Genomic DNA, 12,670 nt, shown 5'->3' on the forward strand with positions numbered 1-12,670 from the left:
TGGGGGCCTTGTTTTTTTTTTTTTGGCGGTACGCGGGCCTCTCACTGCTGTGGTCTCTCCCGTTGCGGAGCACAGGCCCCGGACGCGCAGGCCCAGCGGCCATGGCTCACGGGCCCAGCTGCTCCGCGGCATGTGGGATCTTCCCGGACCGGGGCACGAACCCGTGTCCCCTGCATCGGCAGGCGGACTCTCAACCACTGTGCCACCAGGGAAGCCCTGGGGGCCTTGTTAAGGGGAGATTCTGACTCAGCAGGCCTGGGGTGGGGTCTGAGATCATAAGTTTCTAACACCCTCCCAGACGGTGCAGTTGCTACTGGTCCTCAAAACCCACACTTTGAGACAAGCATGGGTTTATAGCGGTGTTTCTCGCAGGTTGATTTTGTCCTCCCCCTCCCGCCAGGGGGTGTCTGGCAATGTCTGGAGACATTCTAGGTTGTCACAACTGAGGGTGGGTGTCCTTCTGGCATCTAGTGGGTAGAGATCAGGAACACATCCTATGATACACGGGACACACCCCAAAGAAAGGGTGATTCATCCCCAAATACCAGTGCTGCCAAGGTTGAGAAACACTGGTTTAGAGCAAACTTTTAAAAAATAACTCATGAAGTTCAAGTATCTTTGCACAGTAATTCTATGCCATTTCCTAGCTGGCTAACCTTAATCCTACAGACCAACCCCAATAAAACCACTGATCTTTGCCTCGGCTGGTGTCAAACCCCAAAGAGCTCAGACCGCTCTTTCTTTCCCACAGCTTCCGATACGAGCCACACACACCCCACATCTCTGTTTTCCATTTCTCTACGTCCGCGCACATCCCTAATGTCTCAGCTTCCCTGTAATAATGTAAGGTGGGAAAACTGGCTAGAATGGAGAAAAAGGAGAGTGCATTTCAATGCCTCTCTCTTTTTGGGGCTTCAACTTAGATCGGACATAGGAGGTGCATGCCTGGACTCCTCAGAGCCCTCTCCTCTCCTCTCTGATGTTTCCGGGTGAAGCTGGGTATAACATAACGCACATCAATGCATGTTTGGAGCAGAGGTGGGGTCAGAACACTGCTGTATTTAGGACTGCCGACAGGAGAGCACCCCAGAAAAGCCACAGCATGGCCACCTCTCCAAGAGGGCTAATCACCGCTCTTCAGGAACTGTCCCCCCCCTCTGTGTCCACCAGTTCTGATGAGAGGCAACTGAGACAGTCAATTCCCACACAAACCGCCAGGGGCATGACAGCACAGGTAATTAACTGGTCCAGAACGGTGTAGGACTGAAGGCCCGTAACGGGGTGCAGTAGAGGAGGTCACAGGGGCAGGGCAGCCCAAAATGTCCTTACGGGAGGGAAAGTGGGTGTAGGGAGACAGGCCCCGATAGCACCTCGGGTCTTACCAGCACAGTGATCCCTTGCTCTTTGCACAGCATGGCCACTGCTCCCAGAAGGATACTTAGCAACACCCAGAACGTGGAATGCGTCCCCTCCTTGTTAGCTGCCAATCAGGAGAAATGACAAATACAAAAGTCACGCGACATATCTCAGTCTTGTTAACACCTGGAACTAAAATTCTAAGCATGCACCTTCAATAGCCACAATTTAAAATCAGTTTGGTCTTCGGACAGCATTTCTCTGTGGGTGAGTGTGTTAGACCCACACTTCTGGTTAGACAGCACCCTGTACATGGCACACACATCTCCTTCTCAAGGGGACCTCAGCAGCTGCCCAGAGCCTTTGGGAGGCACTGTAATGCAGCCCTGGCCACAAAGACATCTCAAGGCAGAGTCCCCAGGGGGCAAGTTCCTTCTTCCCACCTGGCCAGTCACCTAACAGGCCATTCTGACAGGGCGTGCCAAGAACTCTCACTGGGGGTGTATGCACTGCATCTGGTTGCACAGGACCCAGCAGTCGCTGCTGCTGTTACAACAGGGGGCGACAGGAATCCCCAATCTGCTCTAAGAATCTCGACAACTCCCAGGGTTGGAGTCCAGCACTGCTCTGAGAGTGGCTACCCCTTCCGGGTGGAGTCTGGGCTCTCTAAACACCTGGTGGCTTAGGAACGTCTGCTCTGCTACCATCGTGGAATAGCTCTGAAGGATGCAGGATGCAGGACCAGTGAGGCCACATGCATGGACACTCAAGCAACAACAGGAAGTCAAAGCATCACCAGAAATGTGACCGCTGTAGTAAGCAGCTTGGGTGGGGCTGAGCCCCAGTCATAACTGATGGTCCCCCTAAATGGCCTTCTGAGGAGGGAGGGTCTGCTATCCACTGGCGGGTGGCTGGTGGATGCAAGTTGGGGGCCAGAGCTGAACTGCTCAGGAGGAGAAGAAAGGGCACACGTGATGCTCCTCTCTGTTCCTTTGTGACACCCTCACCTCCGCATCGAGGTAGATGGTGAACAAACATTTAAAAAAGACCTAAGTTTAGCACCCCTATGTTCACAGCAGCACTATTCACAACAGCCAAGACATGGAAACAAGCTAAATGTCCATTGACAGATGAATGGATAAAGAAGATGTGGTACATATATACAATGGAATACTACTCAGCCATAAAAAAGAATGAAATAATGCCATTTGCAGCAACATGGATGGACCTAGAGATTATCATACTAAGTGAAGTAAGTCAGAAAGAGAAAGACATGGGACTTCCCTGGTGACGCAGTGGTTAAGACTCTGCCTGCCAATGCAGGGGACATGTGTTCGAGCCCTGGTCTGGGAAGATCCCACATGCTGTGGAGCAACTAAGCCTGTGTGCCACAACTACTGAGCCTGTGCTCTAGAGCCTTGAGCCACAACTACTGAGCCCACGTGCCACAACTACTGAAGCCCATGTGCCTAGAGCCCGTGCTCCACAACAAGAGAAGCCGCCACAGTGAGAAGCTCGAACACCGCAATGAAGAGTAGCCCCCACTCGCCGCAACTAGAGAAAAGCCCGCGTGCAGCAACGAAGACCCAACGTAGCCGGAAATAAATAAATAAATTTACAAAGAAAAAAAAAGAAAGAGAAAGACAAACACCATATGTTATCACCTATATATGGAATTTAAAATATGACACAAATGAACCTATCTATGAAACAGAAACAGAATCATGGACATAGAGAACAGACTGGTGGTTGCCAAGGGAGAGGAGGTTGGGGGAGGGATGGAGGGGGAGGTTGGGGTGAGCAGATGTAAGCTTTTATATACAGGATGGATAAACAACAAGGTCCCACTCTATAGCACAGGGAACTATATTCAATGTCCTGTGATAAACCATAATGGAAAATATTAAAAAAAGAATGTACATATATGTATAACTGAATCACTTTGCTGTACAGCAGAAATCAACACAACATTGTAAATCAACTATACTTCGATTTAAAAAAATTTTTAAATAAAATAAAAATTTAAAACACACCTAAGTTTGAGGTAGGGCAAAGTGAACCTGCTTGGAGGAGGTGCCCATCAATCTTGGGTCACCTCTGCTTAAAACCGGAACTCCTGGTCTAAATTCCAGCTCTGCCGTTTACCAAGTAGCCTTGAGCGAGTTACTTTTACTAACCGTCTCAGTGACTTCATCAATAAAAGGGGGGCAACATTACCTATGTATCCCCTACTTGAGAGAGAAAAAACTACATAGAAGTACCTGGCCACTTGTGTTAAAAGTTACATAACTATGCTTGTAAATGCAAAACATATCTCTGGAGAACACACGTGAAACTAACTACAGTAGTTTCTGAACAGTTTTAAGAAGAAAAATTCAGGTAGGAGAGGGAGGAAGTCTTACTTTCACCGGGTAATGTTTCATACTGTCTAAATTTTCTTAACTACGTGCATGTATTAAAAACCATACTAAAAACTACACATTAAAAAAAATCACTTGGTATAGTGCCGGGACCCCAGAAAGCATTCAGTGCTTGTTGCACATTAACCAGCAAAACCACCCCAGGTTTGAGGGAGAGGGTCTTTCAATGGGGCTTTGATGCGAGGGGGTGGCTGATCTGTCACCGCGTCACCAAGATGTGCCAAGCTTGTTATTCAGTGAAAAGATGCACCTTGGTTCTCATTAAACTGCTTGAGCAAGAAACCAACAATTAAGGGGTGTGTGTGTGTGTGTGTGTGTGTGTGTGTGTGTGTGATGCAGATCCTGAGTGAAGTGAATATGTAGGAATCATCAGCAAAACCCCAGGATGAAAGTCCTGGGCTCCCTGTCCTGAAACAGCTGTGGGCTCTGGGTTGGGAAGTGCTGCTAGCCTTGAACTTTCTACGTGTGGGTGGAGACTCCTCTCAACATATCGAGGGTCTGCAACCAGCCGAGCCCCCTGGACTCTCAACAAACTGTGAACAGGACTGAACCCCATGCTGCTAAGGGCCCAGTAGGCTGGCGGGGAAAGTGTCCTAGTCACAAACAGGCTATGATGGCTGGAGAGATTCGGAAGTCTAGCAAAAGGACACAAAGGCCAACATTTTCTAACCCTTTCAGCTTTTCTTGGGACCCTCCGTATGTCAAATTTCCAAATTTAATGTACAAACAGGCAGAATTAATAGAATACAGAAAAGTCTTATTTGGCTGTATAGTTGAGGCACCAGAAGGCTTTTCACCAGGCCAAATGATCAACAAACAAGAGAGCCTCACTGATTTGGAATCCACTGTCCCATAAAACACAACGAACACTCTTGCTGTAAGCCTTTCCAATCCTTCCTGCCGCTGACATGATAAAGGGGTCCCAATGCTGAGAATGGCATTTAAGGCCTTGCTGCTGGGCGACACAGCCTCTCTCCGGGTTCCCTCGGTCTATATTCCAGGCACACGGGTCAACCTGCTCACTGGGCTTTGCACATTCCACTCTCTTAGGCTAGAACGTTCCCGGCAGAATCCTGCCATCTTATTCAGCTGCCAAAGGTCACTTAGGCTGTGCGACCCACTCCCACTCTCTTGGGCAGCCTCCCTTCCCAATTCACTGGGCTTTATTCACAGTTAGAACAACAGCAAGTGGTCCTACTGTGTGCACGCCTGACTGCCCAAGAGCAGGGTCTATCTCACACACTCCGGTGCCCCTAACTGACCCCCTAGATTAAGTTAGGCCCAGCATAGCACCTAAACTGCCCTCAGCACAATCAATCACTACGTTCTTCTCACACTTTATTGCAAATGCTTGATTTTTCTGTATTTTCCCCAGATGGGGTTTCTCACCCTTGGCACTGCTGACATTTGGGTGGGTCAATTCTCTACATCGTAGGATGTTTAGAGCCTCCCTTGTTTCTACCCATGAGATGCCAGTAGCACTTCCAGCCCTCAGTGGTGACGAGCAAAAATGTCAGACTTTGCCAGATGTCCTGAGGGTGGGAGGGGATCACGCCCAGTTGAGACCACTGCACTAAACCCATGCCACTCACAGCGTGTGGTCCATGGACCTTCCCTGAGATCTTGTAAGAAAGGCAGACTCTCAGGCCCCACCCAGAACCTCGGACTCAGAAACTCGAGGGTGGAGCCCAGCTGTAAGCCTTTGAACCAGCCCCCCAGGTGATTCTGATGCTAAAGGTCAAGAAGCTTCACCCTAGATGGGAAGCATGCTCTCCGGTGCATCCCGGGCACCAGGCCTGGCTCTTTAGAGCAACTCCTCCAAGCTCCAGAATCCGCAGCACCTGATTATCTACCGGAAGGGGCAAGGAACCGACCAATCACAGAACCGCAGTGTAGGAATAGCTGGAGCGCTCTCGGAGGTTGTGCCTATCATCTCCCTTGCAGTGACGGGAAGGCCGGAATCCCTTCCAAGACGTGTTTCCAGCCGGGGGCCACGGGGCCTTGACTTCAGGAACGTCAGTGATGGGTGTCACTTTCCATGACAGTTTCCATGACAGCCCATTTCGGTTTTAACGTTGGGTCGCGTAACACGCTTTCTTAGAGCGAGCCCACGCCAGCCTTCCCCCACCTCCTGCTGCCCTAGAGCAGTGCCTCTCCAATAGCCCAGGTGGCACAGTGCCTGGGAGCCAAGTTCTCTTTATCGCAAACCACTGTATATCGGAATACTCAGTTCCATCAAGCAAACTATGGATAATTTCACTTGTAGAAATTAATTACGTTTTATATGTAATACCAAGAGATCACAGTTACGAGCCACAACAACAGAGCCTTGTTACATTAGACATGACTGCGCTGGGGTGTTTACATATTTATTGGAATTTATTATTATTTTGGCCCTGCCGCTTGGCATGTGGGATCTTAGCTCCCCGACCAGGGATCGAACCCACACTCCCTGCATTGGAAGCGCGGAGTTTTAACCCCTGGACCGCCAGGGAAGTCCCAGGAATTTATTATTTTCTTTGGGCATTTGGTAGCAATCATTAGCAGACAAGTGCTCACAGACACCAAGGCTTAAAAAAAAAAAAAAAAGGCCAAAATAACCCTAAAGCTATTAGTTAATTCCTTTTAGGATATGATTTAAAGAAAGGCCTCACATGTTTTAGCAGGTGAGCGCAAGGGTCCAGCTGGCAAAGCAGAGGTGATGACACTCACAATGCACCACGCCAGAGCATGGGTACGCCCATGCCTTCTGACATACGACAGTGATGGATGGAGGGTGACAGCGTAAGGCTTGTCCTCTCCATCCTGGCATATGTGTGTTCACTTAGCCCCTCCTCTGGTAACACGTCGTCCTGAGTCTGCTTCCAACCACTTCCAGGATTTTCTCGTTATCAGCAGTTTATATGCAAATAGAACCCTTAAACGAACCCATTAATTACCATGGAGTCTCCTCTACAGGGTAAAAGACACCCCAACCCTAGCTCCTATGCCCCTACCGGCTCCACACCACCCTGCCTGGGAGATGGTGTTGTAGGCTGACCTCAGCCATTTGTTTTCATGCCCACCAAGCATTAGGTTCAGTAGTTCACTAGAAACCAAATGGAGGGACTTCCCTGGTGGTCCAGTGGTTGGGACTCTGCGCTTCCACTGCAGGGGGCATGGGTTTGATCCCTGGTCGGGGAACTAAGATCCTGCAAGCTGCGCAGTGTGGCCAAAAAAAAAAAAAAACCCAAATGGACTTCTCCCTTCCTTGCCCCTTTACCTGGATTTGATTTTTTAAGCTTCTACTCCCACAATCTGTGTTCATACCTCTTAAGGAAACATAATATGATTTCCCAATGTAATGTTCCCTGTTCTTAACATTAAAAGCAAGGCCCTTGATTATTTTATATTTCTTCCTAGAAAAACTGAATTAGCTTGTGTTTTACTTGACTGTAACAGGGATTAATTTCCCCCCCCCACGGACCAGTGGTTTTGGATAGGAAAAGAATTCCCAGTTCCTCCATTAAAACACCCAAAGGACCGCTCTTGAAAGCACTGCATTAATGCAAAGTTAAATTACTACAGGGCTGTGGAAGTGATGGGCTCACGTTCCACTTGTCTGGAATTTAAAATGGATTTTTCCTCAGTTGGCTAAATCAGAGATTTCACTGAATACAGAAAAATAACATAAAAAAACCCACAAGCTTCAGGTTCATTGATAGCCTTCTCCCTAATCTCACCCCATAATTTCACCACACTTCTCAAATCCCAAATTTCTGTAAGGGACTCAGACTCCCTCCAACTCTCAAATCTTTATCACAGCTCTTCTGGGACAGCCCTAATCTTTACTTTTCTCTTATACTTCTGATTTTGTTCAAACATGTCCAGTGTGGAAACGTGCGAAAGATGAAGATGAGTCTTTGCTGAAGAAGTTTCTTCAGTTTCAGTGTTTATTAAATATGAGTGTCACTTCTCACAGTGGCAATTTCAGGGACCAGTTGTAAACCCAGTGATGGCTTCACATTCAGAAAACCAAATTCTAGACCACCACTGTCCAAGAGGAGGCATGGCAGTTACTGAGCACCTGAAATGTACCTCTTACCTATTGAGATGTGTTGGAAGGGTCAAACACACACCTGATTTTGAAGACTCCGTATGAAAAAAAGAATGTTAAACATTTCATCATTTGTACACTGATTACATGCTGAAATTATAATATTTCTGATATATCGGGCTAAAAATGTATAGTTAAAATTCATCTAACCTGTTTCTTTTTATAATGTGGCCAGCAGAAATTTTGTTATGACCTGAATGGCTCACACTGTATTTCCTATTGCACAGCACTGTTTACACCATGTGCTGAGACCCAGCTCATATAAGAAATGATCTGCACAGCTGTGTTTGTGTTCCAAGTCTGCCTTTGAAAAACTCGGAAAATACGAAATTCGCTGCCTATTTAAATCCAATTATTTCTCCCCCAATCCCTACCAGATTAGCAGTTGATATGTTATCAGGACTCATAAGACTAAGCACGCATATACACTTCAGTTTTCCCACAATCCAAACTAGAAAGCTGGGTAAAACTAATACAGTTGACTCTTGAACTGGAGATTCAGGGCCTGACACCTCGGTATAACTTCACAGTCAGTGCCCCACGTTCCTCGGTATCCGAGGTTCCACATCCGCGGATTCAACCAACTTCCAGTCCTGTAGTACTGAAGTGCGTATTGAAAAGAATCCGCCTACAAGTGCACCCGTGCAGTTCACACCCGTGTTGTTCAGGAGCTAACTGTAGTTTTAAACTATTTCATAGAAATCAAAGGGGTCCTCTTTACAAATGTGTTGTATATAGGTGCGCGATAAACCACGGCCAACCTACACAGCATTGATAAAGTGTTTCTAGTACTGGGGGCAATCAAGAAAGGCCTCATAAAAATTAATCAACTGGGAAAGTGGTCCTGAGTTTGGGGACAGCCCAGCCTAGCAGACTTCCGGTAATAAAACCTCCTCTCGCACAGTTTCACCCATGTAATTCCCCAATTTAAGATTTTCTTTGAGTATTAATTTGTCAAGGTGACTGACGCTAATAATTGCCAATATATACAGCTAATCTAGATAAATTTGGACTTGTGTTTTTGTATGTTTTTACTTAATAACTAATGCAAGCTACTCTTTTATTTCCAACTTTGAGCATTTTAATAAGGCAACTGAAACAGATAACAGGAGGCTACCTTGCATACAGCTGGCACTCAGTAAATATTTGTTGAGTCAATGGTTTCATTTATTTCCATGTCTATTAGAAGCCTTACTATATTTTGAAGGCAATTATGAGATGGTATTTAATACCAAAAAGTTATTAATTTGTTAATGTGAACAAATACAGCCAGAAGTCAAGTCTTTTCACTTTTAATTTAGTCTTTGAACCCCCTCACAAGGGAAGAATCTCCATCATGTAAGAGACTCTTTTTCAAAATAAATTATTATTTTAAAAATTTATTTATTTTACTTTAATTTTTTTGGCCGCACCGTGCAGCTTGTGGGAACTTAGTTCCCTGACCAGGGATTGAACCCGGGCCCTCGGCAGTGAGTGTGCGGAGTCCTAACCACTGGACCGCCAGGGCATTCCCTAAAATAAATTATTTTTTAAAAATTACATAAGTAATATTAAAAATGCAAAAGAGAAACTGATTATTTTAAATTTAGAATTAACTGTTAAAAACAGTAAAAATAAATATCCTGAGAGGCAGATATCGCCTCCAGTGCAGTTGCATTTATGAATTATTTTTATTCAAAAAAGTCTTTCCCAGACAGGGAATTCTAACTGGTGCATAGCTCTGTGTAAGCATCTCAGGTTCAGACAAAGTTCTCCATCTCATCTCCATCCAGTCTGCTAAATTTTAAGCACCAATGACCCAGGAGAGGAAATTTTTTAAAAAACCCTAAAAAGCTATTCTTACACCATGCAACATCTCTCATCACTTAAGAACACAACTAGGATAATTGTGCAGCATTCGCAAACATCAACACTTTATAATCCAGAACTTAATAAAGACTGGTTTAGAAAGTGTTTTCTTTGTTTCAGTATATGTCTCTGTTACCTGAGATAATCCAATCACTTAGGTAAAGGGAGGCAAAGCCAATAGGCAGTGGGGATGGGGGTGGGGGAAGGAGCAAGGGGGGGGCGGGAATAAAACACCCACATGCACTAACAGAAAGACACTTGTCAGTGCCAACACCCACAAGTGCCAACAGATGTGATCAATTTAATGAAGCACTGCGCCTCGGATTTGGCACTGCTTTCAAGTGGGAGGCTCTTCTTTCAGAAAAAAGCATCACATTGTAGGAGCTACCCTCTTCACCACTCGATGCCTGGCATCTCTGCTGCCTTAAAACTGGCACGGCGTGGTGTGTGTGTGTGGGAATCACTCCACCCTGACAGGTGGCCCCAACTCCCTCTGCCAGAGCGACACAATGAACATCAGATTCTCGTTCCAAAAGTGGGAGCCAACCAAGCACTGCTTCCACCCGCAGAATGAGAGAAGTCAGACACTGCAGTCCTAAAATACAAGACCGTTTTGGGAGAATCGAGCAATGTACGAACCATGAAACATGAAAGAGAGAAAAGAGAACACACATGAATACTGATGTCACAATTCAGATGGCAACGACCCCAAATCTAAAAACAAGTGTCCTAGACTATGTGGGTTACACGATTGCCCAAATTTCTTTTAAGCTGTGTAATTCTAAGCCAAAGAAAAACATGTCTTGAATCACAGTGGAAAACAGGAGGAAATGAGACCCCAAGAATCAAGAGTTATCCTGTTTTAGCTGCCTGAACTATGGTAAGGAGAGCAACACAACAAATAAAGTTTAAGAACTTAGAACAGAGATTTGAGACCTTGTGTTTCATAATAGTTTAGAATTTGAAATGGTTATTCTAGGTTTGTAGCAAATTCCTTCCCCTCTTGAAAAGATTCTCTCCTTCCCACTATAAATGAGACTAATGAAACTTCTCTTCTTCGTCTGAACTCCCATGAAACAATATTTTAAGGTATTAGTTTATAAAAGAAATTGTTTCTGGCTATTCTATCAAGTTTATCGTGCAAAGAGATTACCTGTTTCCAATCCAAAATATGTACTAGGCTTTAACAGAGAGAGAAATGTTGATAGGATGTCTTATCATTAGAATAATACTTTTTGTTTCGGGCATTCAGAAAAAATAACCAGTGCACCATCAACTTCATCCGACTTAGTGTTTTTCTTTCTTTATTTTTTTAAAGAATAATTATCCTTTCTTTATAAGGATATTTTCTTATTTAAAAAAAGATTCTGTTCTAAAAGATCTTGCTTGGAGATATTCTATGTAAGCACCAAAAAAAAAGAAAAAATAAAAAGAGGCCGACAGAAATGTTACATGAGATTTTTTTTTTCACCCTCTAAAAATGCTAGGATTCCAGAGGTTAGCACAGAATTGCTTGTTAATAAACTCAGGCAGTTAAAAATTGTCCAGAGCTTTATAATAAAGACACTGCATCTATAAAGAAAGCTAATGAGGTTATCAAAAAGAAATGTATCCTCTGAAAGAGTTTTCTAACTAGTTGAATCATTAATTGCAGAGCACTCAATTTTTTGTTCCCTTATAAAACATATTAAATCTGTTCTTCTGTAAAAACCCTTTTCTTAAACTTCAATTTTATGAGCAAGGAATGCTAGACCTTTCTTTGAATTTATGTTCAGATCCAGAAAGAACAAAGACCAGGTCACTTTAAACATAAGTTTACACAATAAACAGTGTTTGTTATTATTTGTATCCAATAAGTACCGGCTGAACTTCTACCACAAAAAAGTTTTGATTCTCGGCTCCATACTTACAAACATGTGGGCAACCCGAGTAGCTGGGCCGAGGACTCACTGCTACCATGACACGTGTTTGCCCTTGGCTTTCTGTACAATCCACACTGACGAGACAGCAGAAAATAAAGACCTGTGACTATTTCTCAGGGTATCTCAAAGTCCAAATGAAAATATATACACCTGAATGTTCGTTAGTATCAAGGGTCCTGCTTTCCTGCACTGAAGGCAATTTAATAGAGTAGATAAGATAAAATTAGCCTTTTAATACAGAACTACCATATGATCCAGCAATTCCACTTCTGGGTATTTACCCTAAGGAAATGAAATCACTACTTCGAAAAGATATCTGGGGCTTCCCTGGTGGAGCAGTGGTTAAGAATCTGCCTGCCAATGCAGGGGACACGGGTTTGAGCCCTGGTCCGGGAAGATCCCACAGGCCGCGGAGCAACTAAGCCCATGCGCCCCAACTACTGAGCCTGTGCTCTAGAGCCCACGAGCCCCAACTACTGAGCCCACGTGCCACAACTACGGAAGCCCGTGCACCTAGAGCCCGTGCTCCACAACAAGAGAAGCCACCGCAATGAGAAGCCCACGCACCGCAACAAAGAGTAGCCCCTGCTCGCCACAACTAGAGAAAGCCCGCGTGCAGCAACGAAGACCCAACGTAGCCAAAAACAAATAAGTTAATTAAAGAAAAAAGATATCTGGACCCCCATGTTCATTGCAGCATTATTTACAACAGGCAAGACACAAAAACAATGTGTCTATAGACAGATGAATAAATAAAGAAAATATGTACACACACACACACAATGGAATATTACTCAGCCATAAAAAGAAGGAAACCTTGCCATTTGCGACAACATGGGTAGACCTTGAGGGCATTATGCTAAGTGAGATAAGTTAAACAGAGAAAGACAAATACTGTATGATCTAACATATATGTGGAATCTTAAAAAAAAAAAAAAAAAAAAAAAAGGGCTTCCCTGGTGGTGCAGTGGTTGAGAGTCCACCTGCCGATGCAGGGGACGTGGGTTCGTGCCCCGGTCCGGGAAGAT

At 44.9% G+C, this 12,670-nt stretch overlaps 1 protein-coding gene across 3 annotated transcripts in view; it reads right to left on the reverse strand.

The window, feature by feature from the left end:
• Window positions 1–12,670, reverse strand: part of TMTC4 (transmembrane O-mannosyltransferase targeting cadherins 4) — a 60,760-nt gene that overhangs the window by 25,414 nt on the left and 22,676 nt on the right. For all 3 annotated transcript variants that reach the window (XM_065895981.1, XM_065895983.1, XM_065895982.1), the window contains one exon: window positions 1,383–1,480. In XM_065895981.1, the coding sequence (XP_065752053.1) occupies window positions 1,383–1,480 (98 nt within the window). The remainder of the gene's footprint in view (window positions 1–1,382; window positions 1,481–12,670) is intronic.

The sequence above is a fragment of the Phocoena phocoena genome, chromosome 18 (genome assembly GCF_963924675.1).
Source record: "Phocoena phocoena chromosome 18, mPhoPho1.1, whole genome shotgun sequence".
In the NCBI taxonomy this organism is placed as follows: Eukaryota; Metazoa; Chordata; class Mammalia; order Artiodactyla; family Phocoenidae; genus Phocoena; species Phocoena phocoena.